Source organism: Papilio xuthus, unplaced genomic scaffold, assembly GCF_000836235.2.
Source record: "Papilio xuthus unplaced genomic scaffold, Pxut_1.1 DF826938.1, whole genome shotgun sequence".
NCBI lineage: Eukaryota > Metazoa > Arthropoda > Insecta > Lepidoptera > Papilionidae > Papilio > Papilio xuthus.
The window spans coordinates 2,940,910-2,963,547 of NW_013531711.1; the positions used below are offsets into that span (position 1 = coordinate 2,940,910).

At 34.1% G+C, this 22,638-nt stretch overlaps 1 protein-coding gene across 2 annotated transcripts in view; it reads left to right on the forward strand.

The window, feature by feature from the left end:
• Actn (alpha actinin) overlaps positions 1-22,638 on the forward strand; it is a 34,124-nt gene that overhangs the window by 8,474 nt on the left and 3,012 nt on the right. Inside the window, exons 2-14 of one of the 2 annotated variants that reach the window (XM_013317403.1) lie at positions 14,569-14,773; positions 15,441-15,571; positions 16,212-16,446; positions 17,897-17,982; positions 18,639-18,731; positions 19,063-19,166; positions 19,614-19,740; positions 20,143-20,290; positions 20,977-21,127; positions 21,382-21,567; positions 21,803-21,929; positions 22,021-22,116; positions 22,258-22,446. In XM_013317403.1, coding sequence (XP_013172857.1) covers positions 14,569-14,773; positions 15,441-15,571; positions 16,212-16,446; positions 17,897-17,982; positions 18,639-18,731; positions 19,063-19,166; positions 19,614-19,740; positions 20,143-20,290; positions 20,977-21,127; positions 21,382-21,567; positions 21,803-21,929; positions 22,021-22,116; positions 22,258-22,446 — 1,878 coding nt within the window. Of the gene's footprint in view, positions 1-14,568; positions 14,774-15,440; positions 15,572-16,211; positions 16,447-16,943; positions 17,030-17,896; positions 17,983-18,638; positions 18,732-19,062; positions 19,167-19,613; positions 19,741-20,142; positions 20,291-20,976; positions 21,128-21,381; positions 21,568-21,802; positions 21,930-22,020; positions 22,117-22,257; positions 22,447-22,638 lie in introns of both variants that reach the window. The other variant, XM_013317402.1, reaches the window with a different exon arrangement.

Here is a 22,638-nt window from a genome sequence, read left to right on the forward strand (position 1 = left end):
TACGTACGAGCCAATCGCAAGATTAAAGTCGGTATCTATATTGGGATTTCGACATAACAATGTCCAACAATAGATCATTTGAATGCAGTGGCCGACTTCCAAACGTTCAGTCGGCAAGTGGGCGTACAGGCTTGGCTGCTAATCCTGTTTACATTGTACAGACACTAAATTCAACACTAATTAGCAACACACATTAGTCAGAAAGAATACCTTTACCTCATTACGTGATCGATATATTGACGGCTTAAAAATATCTTGACTCGATTTTTTCTTAACTTTTTATTTTATTGGCAGTGCTTTGTTTTATATAAATGTATTCTGAATTAACTCTTACATTTTTATTGGATATAATTTAGGGTTTTTATTGGTTGTACTCGCGTTGAATATTTACGATTCTGGTTGGTTACCAATACTAATAATATAAATTGAATAAATCAGACAAATGTTTTGTAACGCATCAGTTAGTTGAAGAATGTCGACCATGTTATAATTTGAATACGAATAATATGGATACGAATCTATTAACGAATAAACAATTAATATATTGTGAGATCGTCGGTGGCTCAGTGGTCAAGCACTTGACTTGCAATCTACAGGTCCTGGGTTCGAATCCCGCCATGTACCAATGTGTTTCGATTTCCGATTTACATATGTACATTTATCCGACGTTCTTACGGTGAAGGAAAACATCGTGATGCAACCTGCACATATCTGAGAAGTAATTCAAAGATATGTGTGAAGTCAACCAAACCGCACTAGGCCAGCGTGGTTGACTATGGCCTAATCACCCTTAACTTAGGGTAGGCTCTGAGCCCCTCGGTGGGGACGTATAGTGAGCTGATGATGATATTGTGAGACAAAAATTTGACTCTAATTTATTAAAACATAGAGCAAAGAATGGTACAACGAAGAAATTTTGTAGACATAAAGACGCAGATGGGATTTTCTTTATATATGTGTATATAACATTGTATACATAAACCTTGGTGTCGGGTGACGAAACATTCCCCTATATAGTACAGCCATCATTGTTTACGTACCTGAATAGACCCGTTCCCTTTTGTTTCGCGCATACAAAATGCCACATTGTTCGCTAAAGGTGTAGTGAACATCTGTTCAATATACATCTATTCCTTTATGACTTGGCTTTTTACATGTTCCTTATAAAAATATACTGGTATACTTCATATATATATATATATATCAATTGCTGTTCGTTAGTCTCGCTAAAACTCCAGAACGGCTGAACGGATTTATCTTATCTTCGTCTTGACATGTTCGTGGAGGTCTAGGGAAGGTTTAATTGTAATATAGACTTCTTTTTCTCACACCACAAACATAGATTTTCGGAATTATCCACCGATTAAAATAAATATTACTATTTTACAATACGAACAAAATTTTACTTAAATATTTAAGACATTACAATTAAATATAGTGGCAAAATAAATATCAAGTGTCGTAGTCGACATCTTAGTCGACTTTTGCCCTTTTCCCCGGTGAAAGGGTATTATTATCTGGGACTGGGTACTTGTCTTTTAACATACTCGCTGTTAACCTCATCAAGAGCCATTCAGTTAACTTGTATTTAAAGTTCATGGCACAATTTCTTATTTTAATAATGATGACAAAAATGCACAGTTACCGTGAAGTAAGTAACATTAATGGAAACTATCGAAATTATTTTTGATATTCAGTCAATAAATTTATAAAAAATCGCAGTATAAATTGACTAGGAAACAAAAATAGGTTATATTATAATTGCAATTATCACCATCATTAACTTACTATAATGTTTTCACTGAGGGGCTCGGAGCCTACCCTAAGTTAGAGGTTACTAGGCCATAGTCAATATGCAGGTCCAGTGCCAGTTGGTTGACATCACACATATATAATCTCTTCTGAGATATGTGCAGGTTGCATCACGATGTTTCGCTTCACCGTAAGAACGATGAAATGTGAGTTTATATGTTATAAAAGTAGATAAACTGGAGGCAAAATTATTGCTATCAAATTTTGTAATTCAATATACCATTCGTGAAATACAAAGTGTGCAGAACGACATACAGGGCATATTATTATCATACTTGCACCATTAGGCAGAGATAGCGTTTCCTGGCGGAACAACATACTATGTTATTTGTCATTGTTTCATTTCAAGTGGAACGTGCTTGTATATCCTACTATATTACGTATTAACTACTGTGCATTTTTGTTTGTGCGATTATATTTTTTCTCGCCTTTTTTTTTGTTGGGAAATATAACAAAAATGGAATTTCAAATATAAATCTGTCTGTAAACTTTAGATGCTTATCTAATCTCGGTTAAGAAATTGAGGATAACGACCTGCCATTAAATTGTATGTGTAACACTTATTCGAAGCTGGAATGTTGATAAAATTGCGAAAGTGAAAGTCAAATTCGTTATGAGGCTCACGTCAAGGTCGACACACTGAGGTAATTACACTAACACTTTTATATTGAAGTTCAACGCACTCTTGCTGCTAAGAGATAACAAAATATACAAACGATTTATCTAATTTCCCTACTTTTTTATAGTTACTAATATTACTTCTTAATAATATTATAAATGCGAATGTTTAGATAGATGTATGTTACTTTCAAAATATCTCCAAAACGGCTGTATGGATCTCGCTGAAATTTGGCATAGATTTAGAACATAGCCTTGAAGAACACAGGCTATTTTTTTTTGTAATTCTTATACCAAATGATATAATATGTTTTTTACAATGCCGCCAACATTTGCAAAATATATTTCGTATAACTATTTTAGGACAGTAACCAGTCGCGTTTATGCGATAGAATATTTTCTTCACAAAACAATGAAGTATTTAAACAGTGCTATATAGAATACAAACGTAAGTAAGTAAGACTTCTTAGAGAAAACCAATTATGTATTTGCATTGAAAGGCTTAAACGGTTCATTTTATAAATAAAAAATGTTACTCTCATTCCGCGATGGATTCGCACGACCTCATTTCTGATTAGTACAACAGTGAACAAAGTACTAGATACTTCTTTTAATATTAAATACAAGATATGTAAAAATCTTTGAACAATATGTTTATGCCATCAGACGTGTTTAAAACAAGTTTCTGTGTCGTTTTTGTACTCAAATGTACATTTTTAAAATTCGAACAAAAACTTTTTTCACCTTAAACATCGTCATATAATGTATTTTGTACAGAACAGCTAACACGGTCAACTGTTTAATTTCGGATAGATTTATATTGCCGTTTCGTTAGAAATAACATAATGTAGCTAAACTTAGGTAATACTAAAAAAACCGTGCGCAAAGCTAAAATAAAATTTCGTCTGATACATTGCCAGTTTTCACTGTTTGCTTAATTCTGGAATTAAGTATCTATTTGGGTTCTTTGTAATGTTATTTACAACTAGCTGTAAATAAAAAAAAACATAACTAGTAACTTATGTGTTTTCCAGATTATGTTCTATATGTATGTCAAGTTTAATAGTGATCCGTTAAGACGATATGGAGATACCTTCAAACAAACATCCGTCTGTCCATCAAATCAAAAAATCGCCTTTATAATATTAGTAAGAAGTAAGATAGAATTTTATTCTTAAAGATCTAAATCTCAAAAAGAACATCACTGACGTAAAATATTATACATATTATAGATTAGATCTGGCAATGTGATATGAAAAGCAGCATTCTTATGTAACTATAGCGAATGATAATAATGAGTCACGATTAGGACAACTGGTCGACAATTGCTCAGTACACAAACATACGCACATACCGATAGCTCATTTGTTATAACATTGTTTCAACACGCCACAATAACATAAGATACGAATTCGGCTCGTATTAACTCGAATTAGCCCAATAATGCTAACAACCGGGGCTTGCGTCATTATTTATTTAAGGATTTATTTACACAGATACCGCGATTCAGCGATGTTTCGAAAGATTTATTCGTAGCCGAACTTTATTTATAAAGAACGGCTAAGCCGCAGAACGTGAGCATCTAGGTTTATAACACGACTATTAAAAATAAATTCCACCTTCACGCGTTTTTGAGAAAAAGGGTCTTGGCAGACAGACGGACGGACAACAAAAGGATTCTATCAGGGTTCCAATCTTATCCTCTGAGGTACAGAACCCTAAAAATGGCGTAATCATAATATAAAATAATATCAAGTATTGAATCCCTATTAACTAAATATATACTACACAAACAATTATATTCAAACTCAAAAGTAGAAATAAAGTATTAGGTATATTGTAAAATGTACGGTAGCCGTTTTCAACAATGAGTGATAACCTCTCTTCGATTGCTGAAAGTAACTTAACTTGTTGAAGACTTGAACAGAATAAAAACTTAATAGCCCAGTCAAATTAAGGGTTAAGCTACAATAATTCTAAAAAGCTGAAAATTGGTAGAAATGTTCGGAACCCCATTATATGTAAACACTAAAAATCCTTATCGATCACGCATTTGAATAATAAATTCAAGGTCTAAAGTCCCAAAAATAGTGTTTTGGCGTTTTAAGAAAATTTTCCTACAGAATTATTGTAGCTTCAATATTCTATTTAACTCGAACATAAAACACTACACACATTTTTTTTTCAAAGCATACTATATTTGAACCTTATTAATTAAATAATTAAATCCTTTTTTGTGACAAAAAAGTAAGAATGGCAATCAGTGAAATAAAAGAAAAAAATCCAATTCAACTAAGCATTGTTTTATTTAAAGATTCGTAGCTTCTGGAACGTCCGTGGTAACAGACCGCGGATGTTTCTCTTTAGCTAATAGCCTTCGGGAGATGAAAATATCTCGGTCTACGGATTCACACGCCCACACGATGAATTGCTACACAGCCAGACAAATATTTTGTTCGTCATAATTATTCCTCGTGATTTCCAAGATCGGAATCGGTACTTAAATATTTCTGGACTTAGAAACCAATTTATTTTAAGGAATGTAACAAATAAAATTATTTTATCTCTGATTACTATCAAAGTATTGTTGACGTAGGAAGTCAAAAACTATTACTAATAACAAAAATTGTAGGAGTTAACTTTCATTTTTGTTATTTACAAATTAAAAACCATAAAAGCATACTTACTAACATATCTTTTTTCCACGTATTGAACGGCAATTGAAACAGAACACAAAGAATTTCATATGTCTGCAAATTGTCACAAGTTAAATGTGTGAGTTTTCATTTCAATAACTAAATTACCACCAATTTCAACAGTGGTAGAGCCCGCTTTAACATATTCGCACGAATTGGCCCGGCTCGCCCGGTGAAATACCACGACCACATAGAAGACAGGCGTCAAGTGGAAGCAAACCCGCGTTTCCTCTGATGAGTGTGCGTCTCGGAGGCCTAATTTAGTCCTCTTTCCCTTCCCACCCGTTTTCTAATAAGGAAAAATGGGAAGTGGAAGTGGACTTTCCGGATGAGAGGATGCATGGAAAGGGAAGATATTTTCTTTCTGTGCATCCTCTCTTCCATCGATTAAAGGTAGGCAACACATATGCAATTGCGTATGTCTATGGGCAACGGTCACTTCGCTATTTCAGCGATTTCAGGTGGCTGCTCACTCGTTTGCCACCTTATGATATAAAAAAAAACAATTTGCAATTTACAAAAATACGCTACTATTTCAACCTGTTTGATTCTGGGTTATTGACCCTACAGTCTTATCAGTTATGGAGATACATGCGTTTTTATATCATTTTTTCTGTTTACTCTATTGATAAAAGTTGTCTGATAAAATATATAATAACGACAAAGGTTTCGCAAAAATCTTGCAAAATAGTATCATTAAAACGTAATAAATTATATAAAATTCAGAAGCATTTATGGGAAGATATTTCTAATTATTTAGTTAAACTTCAATATCGGTTGTCAAACAAAAATCTAAACAATTCGTCTCAAGTTAAAGAAAAAATAGAAAAAAAAATCAAAATCGGAGTACCAGGAGTGGAGTTACGAGGTAAGGTACTTACGAATTGATAACCTCCTTCTTTTTGAAGTCGACTAAAAAACGAAATTACTAATCAGATATCTTACTATCTTATCTTACTAATATTATAAATGCGAATGTTTGGATGGATGGATATTTGTTTGATATCTCTAGAACGGCTACATGGAAGTAGCTGAAATTTGGCATAGATGTAGAACATAGTCTGGAAGAACACAAAGGCTACTAATTAATTTTTTTTTTCATACACCGCAGACGGAATCGCAGGCGTCAACTAGTTTGAAATAAAATATCAGAGACTAAGTTTGATGATACTGGTAATATATTGAGGTTTATTTTAAGGTTCAAAATTTAAACAAAAAACAAAAGACTTTTTAAAAAACTATTAGAATACAATGTTAAAGGTATGTTGGTTAACGGTACCGTTATTATTTTAGTCATATTGGATGTGTTCCAAATAGTAACACCTTCACAGATGTCCCACGTACAAAACACGGTTATTATATACAATTCTATCGATGTTCATTTGAACAAACACGGCATCAATTTAGTTAATAGCTAGCTTGTTGAGATATGAGATGTGGTAATTACAGACCAGATAAACTTCCAAAAAATAATAAAAAATAAACAGTGAACGAATGAATACTTTTAATTATACTATTATAACACACAAAACAGTTTACAGTAAGCCCTATAATTAGTAACACGAATTATTTATGAATGAAAATACTGATTAAATTCCGCTGAGTACAAGTTTTTAGGTCAAAAATTTACGTTTTACAAAAATTACGTAGGTAATTACAGATTCGATGGATTGATTTATTGATTCGGATCTACGCAAAATTTTAAATTGCCACAATCTAAAACTATAAACGGTAAATCTGAATTGTAAATCAACCAGATCAGTTAGCAATAATTTTATTGCAACTACGCTAATATTTGAATGTTTAAGGTATCTTGTTTCACGTGCAATACAATAGTCAGAATTAAAATCTATTCAAGGATGTTAAACCTACACAAGTTTCCTAATATTATTTTTATATTCTTTGAACCTTTATATATGAACTATACAGTTTAAAAAAGACGAATTATTATCCAAACGAAATATACTATTTAAAAAATACATAACTTTCCAATTTTTTAAATTTCAGAATAAATTAAATCAAAAGATACCGTTGAAAAAAAAGATATTGATCATTACCAAATTCAGTGTGTCGACATTAAATCTAGAAAATTGATGAGAACAAATTATTAACCGTTAGTCTTCACATTACAGCCGGTAGCGTCTTAAAATCAATCAAAATAATCACCAATTGTCCTGTCATACATCTGATCGCTTTATATATTTCGATTATATTTTGAATCGATTCATAAATGGCAACATCGATACAATATTACAATCACTGCGATCACCATATATTTAGCGTGGAATTAAACATTTTTAATTTGTACGTTTTATGAAATGTGGACAGCGTTTAACCTTAATATCGTTTAATATTAATATTGTTGAATCTTTATAAAAAAATATATTTTTCATACTATACTAAAGTAGGTTTATAAATAGCAGGATGACAGTTAAAAAGGATATTTTTTTCTACAAATTAAATTTGTTTTCTTTATCTAATACTACATGTCGCCAACGACTCCGTCCTTGCAATATAAAATAAATAAACTTAATTATGTTCTCTCAGGTATGTTCAAAATCTATACCTATTACCAAGATCCATACAGTCGTTCTCGGGATAAATTCAAACAACCATCCATCCATCCAAAAAATCGCGTAAGAAGTAAGATTAGTAATTAATTAAAATCATTAAAACCTCGCGTAATGATCGCACTCGATAAAATGAGTAAAACAATGAATTCTTAATTTGATTAAATGAGAGAAAGATGAGAGCATTCTATTCAGCATCGGAGGTCAAAAGTTTGTTTTTAGTTTCGAATGTCAAACGATCTTTTATTGTCGTATTAAATCCAAGGTTTCGATCGTTCAATTTTAGTTATAGCTGGCTGGGAAAATAAATTAATTCTAAAATTTTTATATTATTCTAAAATTTATATTATTATTAGAAATAAAATACTTGACAATTTTATAAAAACAGCAGTTTCTCTAATAAATAATTCATCGAACATCATACCTTTCGAGGTCTATCCAATACGAATCGTAAATTTATTTTGGACGTTTAATTGGTTTAAAATATGTAATAACACTTTCTTGCTTTCTAAACAAGTTATTGAGTCACTTTCATCAATATTCCGAACGCTCCTCTACGGATCCGGTGTTCTAGCGCAAAAGATACTACGGGACATAAGATATTGTATACGTGAATGAAATATCACTTTACATTATGATATTAATGAATTATTTGCATACAGTTGAGTCACACGGGTGCATTCATTCATGCGGTGTAACTTTGGCCTAATAAAATGAAGGTTTATTAAATCGTATTCATGCCAAAACTACTCTATGGCTCTGACAGATAATTCCAATAATTTCACGTAGATATATTGCGTAATTTATAATAATCATAACTCTCTTGATGAGTGTTAATAAAGATCTACAAGTGTGTCGCGAGCCAAATGTATTTGGCAAAAGCTAAGAATGCATATTTCGATTTGTAAAAAAAATTCTTCAATTCTCCAAATTGATTACGAACATCTAAAAGTAATTACTAATACAATAATCTAAGAGATAAACGATTTAAATGACTATTGCGATGAAAAATATATAAGCAAGGTCATTAACTGAATTCATACGTAAGAAAACTCCAGTATGAACCTAGACACATTTACCTTGAAAGTGGCCCTTCATACAACGCAATAAAGATGGCGGTGGACAGTAGGACATGAGACGAGCTAGTTCTAAATAGCTCAGTGCTATTCCCACCTGCGTTTATTTTAGAACTACGGCCGCTGCGGATGCAAGGTAATTCTAGATATTTTCACATTGTAGGTCACGTGCGCATTGTCTCAAGGACGTACTCAAAGGTCGTCTTCAAGTGTTTTGTTTGACAGTGCGACGGTTAATATTGTATTTAATATTTATATCTTAGTATTGCATTAGATTTATAAAATGTAGATCCGCTCCTAACAGTTTAGTTCGTTTAATCGACTACCTTATCAAAGTTGAAGTGATTATTGAAATTTTAGTTATTTATAAGGGCTCGTTTTCCGCAACTCTAAGTACGATCCGGATTTTCTTCAACTAGTCCAACTCTCCGAAGAATCCCAACAATACTATTAAATTTTTTCTAAATTGATTTAAAACGTTTTTCTACTAATTTTTTATGAAAACTGTGATTTAGTTTACACTCTTGTTGATTTGTCTACTATGAATTATGGTCACTGTAGTTGTTCTAACGTTAACATTATGTAGTTGCTGCATTTTAATTCCTAAATGTAATTAGTATAACACGTGTTGAGTTCCTTTCATTTTGCCGAGCATATCTCATTACGTACAATCACCGTTAGTGGTGCCGTTAATCGTTTGACATTCAAATAATATGCTCCAATGTAGTAGACCGACAAGGATGTATGATCCGATGGGCATAAGTCAAAACTAAATTATGAGTAAAATAAATTATGCAACTGTCAGATCATATTTTTTTATGTCATATTCTATGACCATATAGGTTTTACATGTTTTCTGCCAGGACTAACTGCGATAGATGTGCCTATGTCATATTATAATCAATACGTGTTAAACAGAATCGATTGTCTTTCTGAACGTGGCACTTCAAAAATATCTAAACGCATTGTATAAGGTTTTGAAATGATTCATAAAGGAGGCTTATATGTATGGTCACTGTCGAAAGAAAGTTTATTGCATACTAAATGATTAAAGGTTCAATATTGCTTTGCCTTCTTATCTAGGTTTAAATATATAAGGACTTCCTTTTTACTGGATCTTTCAAATTAAATTGGAATTAAATTAATTAAAAGAAGTACATAGTGTTAATCCTTCTTTTTTTAAGAAAATGAGAGGGACGACGATATATTATTGTACTTGTGTTCCAGTAGTGGAAATTGACTATAAGGAAGACATTGGAATGTATCTGGTTCCCGTGCGATGTTTATTCCGTCCTCTTAAAAGACGATCTTCAGTCATGAGTCATTGTGTTCCATCTCAGTAATGCAGTTGGGTCAGTTTCGTCGTGCCGGCATTTTTGCGATACTTTCATCGAATATACATCAAGGTGTCAAGTGTCAATGACTTCATTGTTTACGATGACATTGCAAATTACGGAACTAAACATTAGATCGAGTTGCTTATATAAATATTTTATATTTAAGACAAAATTTACTTTAAATATTTAATAAACGATTTTCTAAGATCCATTGCTGTTCATTATCACAAACGAGTAGATGTATGGATATGTCATTACCTATTATATTTTATCGTTTGATTAATGGCTTATATCTTTAGTTAATCTGATTTTTTGTATTATTTTAAATAGTTAAACAGCCAATCTTACTAAAGTAGTGGTTAGTTCACGAATGTCGTTTACAAGACTTTAGACTTATCATTGCAAATTGCTAATATTAATTTTACGTATTGTAATGTTTCATATTATTACAAAATATAATTCAGTCTGAACAATCTAGAAAGGATTCCGTAACATCTTATCGATTACTTTATTGTTGTGTGCGTTGGTATTTTTTACTCGCATTTCTATAGCCTTTGTTTATATCTATCGTCTCTGTGAATTATTCAACAATAGAACTGTCGAGTCGCTTCGCAGATAGCATCTACATTTAACTATAATAAGATAATGAAATCGATTTCTTCACTAATTAATCGTAATAATATCGATTAATTCAATTAACATAAAGACGGCGAAGCCCTTTGATTTTTCAATGTCACAAAGAACATGATTGCAATTTTATTGAATGGACCGAACTTGTTTATCAGAGAGAGACCTTGAAACTTGTTCGCTAGAACCAATCCCGTTTGAATTTCATAGGCGTGGTACTTGTAATTGCAATTCGTATTTGCCCCGGCTTGTGGCGCGCCTATCAATTTTGTATGCGATTCTATTCGCCAAGAATGCAATGAAGTAAAAGTTTGCAACCGCGACGAGATAAACTCGTTTATCGTATATGTTACAACTTTACTTTCTTTTAAACTTCTATTTCTAATAAAACTATTTTATAGCCAATACTGTACCGCTACGATTTAGGGTGCTTTAAGAAGCTAGCGTATCATCATCTCAAAGGCCGGCAACACATCTGCGGTTCCTCTGATATTGCTGATGTCCATGGGGGTCGTTAAACACCTCGGTGTTCCCGCTGCTCGTTTGCAACTTCTGTTATAAAAAAGAGAGTTTCTGATATCAAAACCATTGTCTTCGACGAGACAGAGATAACAATATACCTGAAACAGATTTTGGTCTGAGAAAACCAGCATAAGTAATACTATTTTAAGGCATGAACCGAAATGTACATTAGGAAAGATTTAGAGTCGCCAGACAAAAGTATTACCATTTAGAGGTAACTAAAGTCACGATTTCGTGTTCTCCAAATTAGTGCTTAGACTGTAGACGTTCTAAAATAAAACAACTATACATAGTAGATAGAATTAGTAGATCTTATGACTCGAAAGTGTTTTATGACAAGGATTAATGAAAGGAGAACAACAAAACAAGTACAGGTACAATAGTGTAGGTAAAATAATAGAATAGTAGGTATTCAAACTTACCTTTGTTTTTTGAGACCAACATCTTTGTATAGAACATATCGTCTTCATTATCTTTGATAAAACAGAGATAGCAATATATTTTAAACGGGGATTTTGATGTCAAACCTATGGTTGGAAAGTTGACGATCTAGTATAAATGAAAATACAATCCTAAAGCTGGAGATAAATCTCAATTTATAATAATAATACTAGCTGCCGCCCGCGACTCCGTCCGCGCAGAGTTAAACAAAACTTAATAAGTAGCCTATGTGTTATTCCAGAGTATGTTCGATACGTATACCAAATTTCATCAAAATCCGTTAAGCCGTTTCGGAGATACCTTCAACCAAACAAACATCCATCCAATTTGTAAGATATTTGATGTAAAAAACAAATGAGATAAAAATGTGTTACATTATTATTTCAAATACGCAATATGCTAAATGCAAATACAATACCTCGTTAACGTGGGCAATGTTCAACAACTGCAAGATATTTGAATATCCAAATTGAATATTTATGCGCAAATTGAACAAAAGACCTCGTTTCGCTTGAATTGCTAAATTGTCAATAAACATTTGAATAATTAGATCATCAAATTAATGAAACTGTTACAGTATCCTTTTATAATATTAAATAATCACTTGTTTACTTGATAACGATTATAAAGATAAGATTATGTTTGTTTTGTTACTGATTTCTGAATGAAAATTTTCAATGACAAAAGACAATGATTGAAAAGAATGTCAGGGGATTGTTATCATAAGTTTGTATTTGCGCTTTATTTGCGTAGACGTAGTTTGTTATTTTAATGGGCTTGAAGTTGCGTTCGTATTTGACCTTGGAGGAAACTCCAGAAATCTGGAACTTAAGTATAACACGTATTGGTGGTTAATTGGCATAAGTACTGAATTAACATTTAAATCGATGTTCTAGCGGTAGTTCTATTGATTAACTTATCATTATCATTATGTTCATCGCTTTCTGTCTGATGAGGTCTGGTCATGTTAACAGTTAATCTTACCTGATGACTAAGCTATTTAGCCTTGAAAATCTTTGCACCTCTAGTAACCGCATTTAGAAAGTGCTGTAAGACGTATGACGGCATGACGATGATCTCAGCTCATCGTTGACGGCTTAGCGGCTGGCTGCAAACTAAACAGTTGACGTAGACGTTGCCGAAAAATCTAGATATTAAATATTCTGTAATAAAATTTCGTCGTCAATTCAACTTTTAAAAAAAATCTTAAAATACCATAATTACATTTTGAGGTTAGTAATTCTTAAATATTTCACTGATTCAAGTTCAACTTAAATAAATAATTGAATTATTTAAACTCAGTAGTTACTTACACAACCATTTTAATCATAATATTTTCATGTAATTGAAATGTTAAGCTAAATATTTTAAAGTGACTACAAAATATAAGTGTGAACATGGAGAGGTAATGCCCCTTGCAAATTTGTCCGAGGGTCGGACCCCTCGTCGGCCCCTGCACGATGCAGTATTGATTTGCTCAAATGCAATCGGTGTTACCCGAGGTACTGCTACTTGTCTAAATAAAAATATAATTTTAAGGTATACCGTTAAATAACCGTTCGATTGTTTTGGTTTTAGAAATATATTTTCAATACGTATCAAGATTTTTATAATCATTGGTAATATAATGAGAGATTTCATATCTTAAATGTTCTTTCGATTCCAACGATTCCTACACTTTTATACAATTTTAACTGGTCTTTATTTAATTGCTTAGATTTGAATGTAAACGTACTAAATGCCTAATCAATACTTTCTACTTTACTAAATACAAAAGCAACATAACTGGCCTTAACCCGGATATATAGGCAGTGACCACAGACCACCATTGGCTCAGTCCAGACATATCTCTCGCTTCTAAATACATCTACGCATATATGTTCGTCGGTTTTCGGTATTTGATATTGTATTACTCTTTCTGGTACAACATAACCTTTACTCATAAGAGAATTCTTTAAAATATAACAACAATCTAAATTGAGAAAGTTAAGGTTGCATAACATTGAGAATTAAAAGTATTCAGACCTCTTACTTTTATGAAATCAATATATTAAACTTTACTATCCGAATAGCACTTTAAAAGGTAAATATTTCAAACCATAGTACTGCATTCAGATATATACCGGTAATAAAAATGTCACCGTACGGCGATGCTGGAATTTACGATTGCTTGTTACTGTCGCTATATTTTTCTGAAATCGTTAAATTCAATCAGTTTGACTTAAATTACATCGATATTGTTAATATGTGGTGGAATTGCGGATCTGGTCGTAGGAATCAAAATGACAATAAGAATCAGTTTGTCATTCTTTAAGATTCCATAACTGTAGAGAAAAATTACTATAGAATTTTTTTACGCTACGTGTGAAGTACGACCACACAGAAGACAGGCGTGAAGTTGAAGCAATTCCGCGTTTCGTCTGATGAGTTTGCGTCCCGGAGAATTTAGTCCTCTTTCCCTTCCCACCTTTTGGGAAGTGGACTTTCCGGATGAGAGGATGCATGGAAAGGGAAAATATTTTCAACGGTCACTTCGTTATTTTAGCGATTTCAGGTGGCCGCTCGCTTGTTTGCCACCTTATAATATAAAAAAAAACATATAATTATTTTACGCTATAATTGTGTGAAGTAAATTGTAGGTCACCTAAATAAGGCTTAAACTACATTTACCATTACATATTATTATTATTATAGTACCATAACTTTTCTACTAGAGGATAAAACCGGAATATTCCAACTTACCATATGTAAATATGTTGTACAAAGTCATTCGCAAATGACATTAACAACTCAGGAACTCAATAAGTATTATCGTATTCGTTCCGAAATCGTCTGTTACCCTTTCTCATTATTTTTTTTATTCTTCCAGACGTTCACAGCATGGTGCAACAGCCATTTAAGAAAGGCCGGCACCGGCATCGAAAACATCGACGAGGACTTCAGGAACGGCCTCAAGCTGATGCTGCTCCTCGAGGTGATCTCCGGAGAGACCCTGCCCAAGCCTGACCGCGGCAAGATGCGCTTCCACAAGATCGCCAACGTCAACAAAGCCTTGGATTTCATCGCATCCAAAGGTAACTTAAAGATATATGTAAATCTAGGGGCGTGACTGCCTTTTCAGATTAGCACGACCGAACCATCCTTTTCTTAATGTCTTATCTTTCTTCATTATCCTTTATTTACCTTATTCAGGATCCTTCTTTTTTCATTCTCTTGTATGTGCCTGGAAATATTCTGATGATTAAATGGATTGTTCAATAAAAGTCTGATTATTGAACCTAACTCAATATTGTTTTTCACTCCCTATGAAGTTTTATACTTTGTTAGTTTCTTTTTTGTATGTTTTTTTCTTTTATGCAATTTCAATGTAGTTTAAGTGCTCTGTTATCATGTTACGTGGTGAGCGAAGTATAAAAAAATACCTTGGCCTGGTTCATATATTTTAACGCTTCACAATAGAGCACTATTTAAACAATTAAATAATTAACGTAACTCAACAAAATGTAAAATTTATTCGAATTAACAACAAGAAACGTATTTTGAAAACATTGCAAAGAAAGACTTGATTATTCTCTATAATGACAGCAAGTAAAATTAAAGATTTTTTTAGTCTGTATGATTTGTTTCTAATCCCGCCATGTACCAATGTGTTTGGGCTCGGAGGCTACCCTAAGGTAGCCTCCGAGCCCCTCGGTGGGGACGTATAGTGAGCTGATGATGACGATTTGTTTCATGTTCCAGGTGTGAAATTGGTGTCTATCGGTGCTGAAGAAATAGTCGACGGTAACCTAAAGATGACACTGGGTATGATCTGGACAATCATTCTCAGATTCGCCATTCAGGATATCTCCGTTGAAGAAATGACTGCCAAGGTAATTATTAGAACCTAACGATCAATTAATTGGAAGAAAGATTAAGAGTCGTAGAAGAGATTTTATAGAAAATGACTTCAATGACCTTGTTCTATTAAAAGTCCACTAAAAGGTTTCAACACAAAATTATGCAACTAAAGCTCGCTACAGAAGTTCAGCTTTACCTGAACAGTTGGTGAAACAGTTTAACTAAAACTGTACGTGTTTAGCTTGGTGAAATATATTTTTTAATTTGGGATTTTCAAGTCAGATTTCAGTGCGCAAACTTATGCGGAACTTATATGAAAAATGGTCATATTACAGTTCTTCCTATTCCTTTAGGTAACACGGATTGCTACTATATTAATAAGGGTCATTGATCCTTATAAAGATTGATTTATAGAGGACTTATCTGGATCAAGGAGCGATCACATCTTAAAATAAACTATTGCTCAGATCGTCCGTAACTGGCTAGTAATAAATTTAATAGTTTATAATTAGTATGTGGGGCCGTCATTGCTAACGGTGCATTAAATCGGTCTACATTCCTTCACTAATTTATTATAGATCTACCCACACCTTGCTATCGTTTACAATTTTCAACAACTTATCCATAATATTTCCTTGAAGCGTCTAATCAATAGTCTTCATACACTTCCAGGAAGGTCTACTCCTCTGGTGTCAACGTAAGACAGCACCGTACAAGAATGTCAACGTGCAGAACTTCCACCTGTCGTTCAAAGACGGTCTGGCGTTCTGCGCCCTCATCCATAGACACAGGCCCGACCTCATTGATTACAGCAAGCTGTCCAAAGACAACCCCCTCGAGAACTTGAACACGGCCTTTGACGTCGCCGAGAAGTACCTCGACATACCGCGCATGTTGGATCCCGACGGTAAGCTATACTAATTAAACACGCAAGACATTTGGCTCATCACTCATAGATTGCAAACATTTTTTATTTCGTACTTACTGATGAAATGAAAAAAAATGTTGATTCAAAGTTTAAAAAGGTTTGCCACCCCTGAACTAGTACGTCAGAAGCTACGATATATGAATAGCCTCTTTGACATAGCTTATTACGTAAGAGAGAATGTTGATGTGTGCACAAATATACTTTTATTTTAATACAAGGTCATGTGAAGATTATGTAAACGTATATTAGATTTAAGCAAACCATACAAATTGAAATATGTTCCTGTTATCTATGGTAATCAGCGTGTTTAAAGGAAAAGATATATACTTTAATAATTAGCTTTCAATTATCAATAATTGGAAGACTATTATAAATATTATTAATGCAACAAAATGATGTACGATCAGTATAGTACATACATTAGAAGACTTAGTAAATAGAATCAGTAATTCACTTGGCTTGACTGAATATTGCAGACCTCATAAACACACCAAAGCCGGACGAACGCGCCATAATGACCTATGTGTCATGTTACTACCACGCGTTCCAAGGCGCTCAGCAGGTATAGACTAAACAAAATGGCTGCCGCTACCAAAACCCAGTACCCTTAACGCCAGCCCTGTGTGTCACTTATAGCATGATCCGAGTGAAGTAAAACCTCTTTGATTGCCAGGAAACCGTTCATTTATTCCGCTAGAAAATAATTGGTACTTTCGTTGCTATGCGCTCGAGTTATTGAAACTTAGTAACGCTAAATTTAATGTTTTCTAGCTTATCGTCAATAACTATATGTTTTAAATTTACAAACAGAATGCTTGCAAATCCCATTGAGAGTACTACCCGTTCACAATAACAAGATACTTTCGTGAAATTACCATTTACACCTTACCTCCCGAGTTAGCCCTTTTTATCAACATCCAGCAAACCTATACTATCTTCCTTTCTCATATCTTTAAGATATAAACTATTTTTCTATGCAAGAAAATTGTAAACATATTTGTCATCCTATGGTTACAAAGATATTCAATCTTATAATTAAATCTGTATAGAATACCATAGCCTTAACAAGACGTCAAATATTCGAAAACCGATTATTTGTATTGTAATTATGACTGACTCATACTGCGTGAGCATGTATGCTTCAAGGTCATAAACTGATTAATCATTGCAGTTCAAACCGCAACCATAAATACATATAATAAAATATAGTATTTAACATAAAATATATAAATTGCAATTCAATATATAACTATAATAAAATGTTCTATCACAAAAATCATTTAATTTCCTCGATGCAAAGAGTAAACAATCCCGAGACATAAAACCTCCTTTGTTTTTAAATTTCGAATGGAAGCAATCTGTTTGTTTTTAATATTTAAAAAAAAACGCATGTTAACTAACCCGTTGTCGCCCGCGTGCCGCTTGCTAGATCTGCAGAACACGGCGATGCCGGACGAGCGCGCGGTCATGACCTACGTCTCATCATACTACCATTGCTTCTCGGGAGCTCAGAAGGTCTGTATACTGCAAGGTTATTAGACATTTTTACTGATATGTCAATTAAATTGACGTTGTATAATTTGTTTCGTCAATGGAAACTCACAGTGTAGGATGTAGTGTAGTGAAATTGGTATAAGAGTGTCAATTTAACCTTACTTTTACAGCTAAAGTCAGTAAATTAGAAATTTAAAAAAAAATATATAATAGATTGATTTCCATTTTAATGTTTTTTTTAAATCTTTTTATTATCATATTTCCCATTAAACTTAGAAAAAACTTCAAAAAAGTCAAATAACCTTGACCATTTTTACATTATGACAAAAAACATTTCGAATATGCTTATTGCATACCATTATGTAATTCATACCGCTTTTATTTTTATCATCCAAACGTGTGAAAGTAACTAATTCGTTTTTAATATCTATTTACAAATATTAGATAAAAAAAATACAACTTTTATGATAAGTAAAAGGAAAACTTAATTAAAACAACTAAATTAGAAATAACATTAATATTGAATTTAATTCCTTTACCCAAACATGTAATCTCTTCTAAAGAGTTATATAATATTCTATAAGTAAAAATTACACTACATTTAAAAACTAAATTATTTGCTATATTTTTAAAAGTTGTTCTAATATTTTTTTTTCATTTGTGCGGGGTTTAATCAGGCTGAAACCGCCGCGAACCGCATCTGCAAAGTTCTCAAAGTCAACCAGGAGAATGAACGCCTCATGGAAGAGTACGAACGTCTCGCCAGCGATGTAAGTATATAGCTAAATTAACGTATCAACACATATAAAGCCATTAAGCTCGATTGCCATAGACCCAGAATATATGTTCAAATTTGTCCCAAAGGTATAAATCTAAACGGAAAATTTTCTAGTTAAGTTTCTTGGGTTGACATTGAATCTAAGCTTCCATCTTGTTAAACAAGTTTTAATTCCTGACGTTTTAAGTCGTTTTAAGCATTCAAGGTCACATGAGGATTAAAATTATCATTCTATATCACAACTATGATCTAGAGTAAAGTTTAAAATGACGAAATTGTTTTTACTTTGTACCGTACAATGAGTATTGTTATACTCTGTCCAGCTGCTGGAATGGATCAGACGCACGATGCCGTGGCTCAACAGCCGCCAGACTGACAACTCGCTCGCTGGCTGCCAGAAGAAACTGGAGGATTACCGTACTTACAGGTAATACCTCACACATACACACAGACACTGTAATACATGATTTAGTTTGACACGTAAGACTACCGAGCGCTAGCGACTTCGTCAGCAGAGAATTAGAAAAGTAACTGATAATATTCCCCCGTGCATTACCCACTTTGCCGTCCAATTCCCATTAAAATCGGTTCACTCGGACGGTTCTGCCGGACATACAGACAGATAAAAAAGTTGAAAAATAATATATGTACGAAATGTGATTTTTTTTAGCTTTTACATACAGACACTCCAATTTTAATAATTGGTATATATAGATTAGACAATTCTGTGTAACATCGTAGTAAGTTATTCAAACGAAACTACATCACATTGCTTTTTTTAAGTTTTTTTAATTGGTAAAATTTTAGTGAAGGAATAATTGCATCATAATTATTACCAGGCTTTTATAGGTATTTATTTTGTTTCACCTATTAGACGTAAGCACAAGCCGCCCCGCGTGGAGCAGAAGGCGAAGCTGGAGACGAACTTCAACACGCTGCAGACCAAGCTGCGCCTCAGCAACCGCCCCGCATACATGCCCACTGAGGGCAAGATGGTCTCCGTGAGTATTAACATTAACTTCATAAACAATATAGTCTTCCAAATATATTATTTGTCTAATTTCAATGTAATACCAAGGCACTTACATATTTGTTATAATATCAATCATAAAATATCAAAATAAACATATAATTTTAGATTTTATAAAAGCTACCTTCGAGTAAAAATCCCGTCAAAATCGGTCCAACCATTTGGTCTCCAGAACAAACCCGGCCTTGCACACAGACGGACGAACAAAATAATCAAGAATTGTTTTCTCGTTAGAAACATATTTTACATACAGACACTGCAATTTATTAATTGTATAGGTAGATAGATTTCGAAATGTATTTACAATTTATCTAGAAAATTTACAAACTCACATTATTCGCGATGTTACGGTGAAATAACTAACTTATTACAGGACATTGCACAAGCATGGAAAGGTCTGGAGATAGCTGAGAAAGCATTCGAGGAGTGGCTGCTCAGCGAGATGATGCGTCTTGAACGTCTGGAGTACCTCGCACAGAAGTTCAAGCACAAGGCCGACATACACGAGGACTGGACCAGGGGTGAGGCATCTAGAACTAATGAACGGACATATAACTGACGAATGAACTATATAACATCAGTTCACCTGTAATTACATAAATATAATATGGATAGCACTAACAAAATACGTCATTTATCGTCTTCTAGCTAGGAATAAATCTGTATTTTAAACAACACTACTTTTAAGATAGTAGTTGACTGGATTAGACAACATTTTATGTTTTTTAAATTAATGAACGATACTGAGATTAATCAACTTGAAGTAAATATATAATAATAATAATAGGCCTTTATTCAGATATTTTTCATTACATTACATTATATTATTTAAAGTTTATGTCAACTTAGTATTTAGGTTTATATCCGTTTGTCCCATGTGGACAAAGGCCTCTTCCAAATCCTTCCATTCATTCATTCCATTGAAGTAAATATATAACTCTTTTCAAATATCTTGGCGGCTCAAGGTCATCGGTGAGCCGCCCACTTCGTTGTTCATCCCAACGTTCTGCGCAATGACTCGCACGAAGTTTAGAGCCGCCAAGATATCTGAAAACATTTATTTTTACCAGTGGAAAAATCTTAGTATCATATAATTTTAAAACAGAATCTTACACAACTAGGAAAATAAGATTGGAAGATTTACAATACTAATGCTTTCTCTTTCTATCTCGTGTACGATTGTAATATGTGAAATGTGTTATTTTAGGCAAGGAGGAGATGCTGCAGTCTCAGGACTTCCGTCAGTGCAAGTTGTACGACATTAAGGCGCTTAAGAAGAAGCACGAGGCCTTCGAGTCCGACCTCGCCGCGCACCAGGACCGCGTCGAGCAGATCGCAGCCATCGCGCAGGAGCTCAAGTAAACACCTACCTAACTTTCATTCAGTCACTCATTCACTCACTCTTTCGTTCATTCAGTCGTTCGTCATCTTATACCATGTCATAACTACAGGTCACTTCAAATATCTTGGCTATTTAAGGTCAAGCGCACTGCCCACCCCCGCCTTTTAAGTCGCGTTACACCTAAAAATTTAAGAACACAACATCAGAAGTTCCTTACTACCAAGATATTTGTCAATCTTAATATTAATAATTGTATTTGTGTATATTCAGTACTCTGGAGTACCACGAGGTGGGTGCGGTGAACGCGCGGTGCCAGCGCATCTGCTCGCAGTGGGACAGGCTGGGCGCACTGACGCAGCGCCGCCGCCTCGCGCTGGACGACGCCGAGCGTCTGCTCGAGCAGATAGACCTGCTGCATCTGGAGTTCGCCAAGCGCGCCGCACCATTCAACAACTGGTATACACATTCACAACTTACACTTCTTCTAAACTCTCCATTAAACGTGAATTTTTGAAAAAAATCACATAAAATAGTCATCAAAATTAAAACTGTGTTGTAAATTTCACAATCAACAACTAAGTTACAATTTTAATCAGTAGATTTGTCCGAAATACAGGGCAAGTTTATTGGCACAATTTTAAGTATTGCTATCTTGTAAGGATTTTTGTGACTAATTGTGATACTATTGCAGGTTGGACGGCACACGCGAGGACCTGGTGGACATGTTCATTGTGCATACCATCGAAGAGATCTCCGGCCTTATGGATGCGCACGCGCGCTTCAAGGCCACGCTCGGAGAAGCAGACAAGGAGTACCAGGTAGGCCCATAACCCTCCTGAAGCTCTTTCCACTAAAGTGACCATAAATTATAATAACAACGTGTAAAATAATTATAAAATATTTCTACAGGCAATAGTCAACCTGGTGCACCAGGTGGAGTCGATCGTGAAGCAACACCAGATCCCCGGAGGCCTCGAGAACCCCTACACCACCCTCACTGCACACGTGAGTACATAAATCATTCAAATATAACACAACACACTATATCTTATTTCTATTCCTTATCAGCAATAAACGTCCACTGGATCTAGAGAGAATGAGATAATTAGAGTCTATCTCTATGTGACGGAATAATACGTTTTGCAGGAGCTGAATCGTAAGTGGTCAGAGGTGCGACAGCTGGTGCCTCAGCGTGACGGCACGCTGGCGGCGGAGCTGCGCAAGCAGCAGAACAACGAGACCCTGCGCCGGCAGTTCGCGGAGCAGGCCAACGCTGTCGGACCATGGATAGAGCGACAGATGGACGCCGTCACCGCCATCGGCATGGGCCTGCAGGTACACACGATTACACATTTACACCACTGTCTATATCACGTATGTATGAAATGTGTAAAAGAATTAAACGTGTATCTACAACACTAATGTGTAAACATGTATATATGCATACTCAGATACGTGTACTACACAAATTTTGGTTGATTTCAAAATGTGTACAACACGAATAATGGTCGATTTAGATATGTGTAA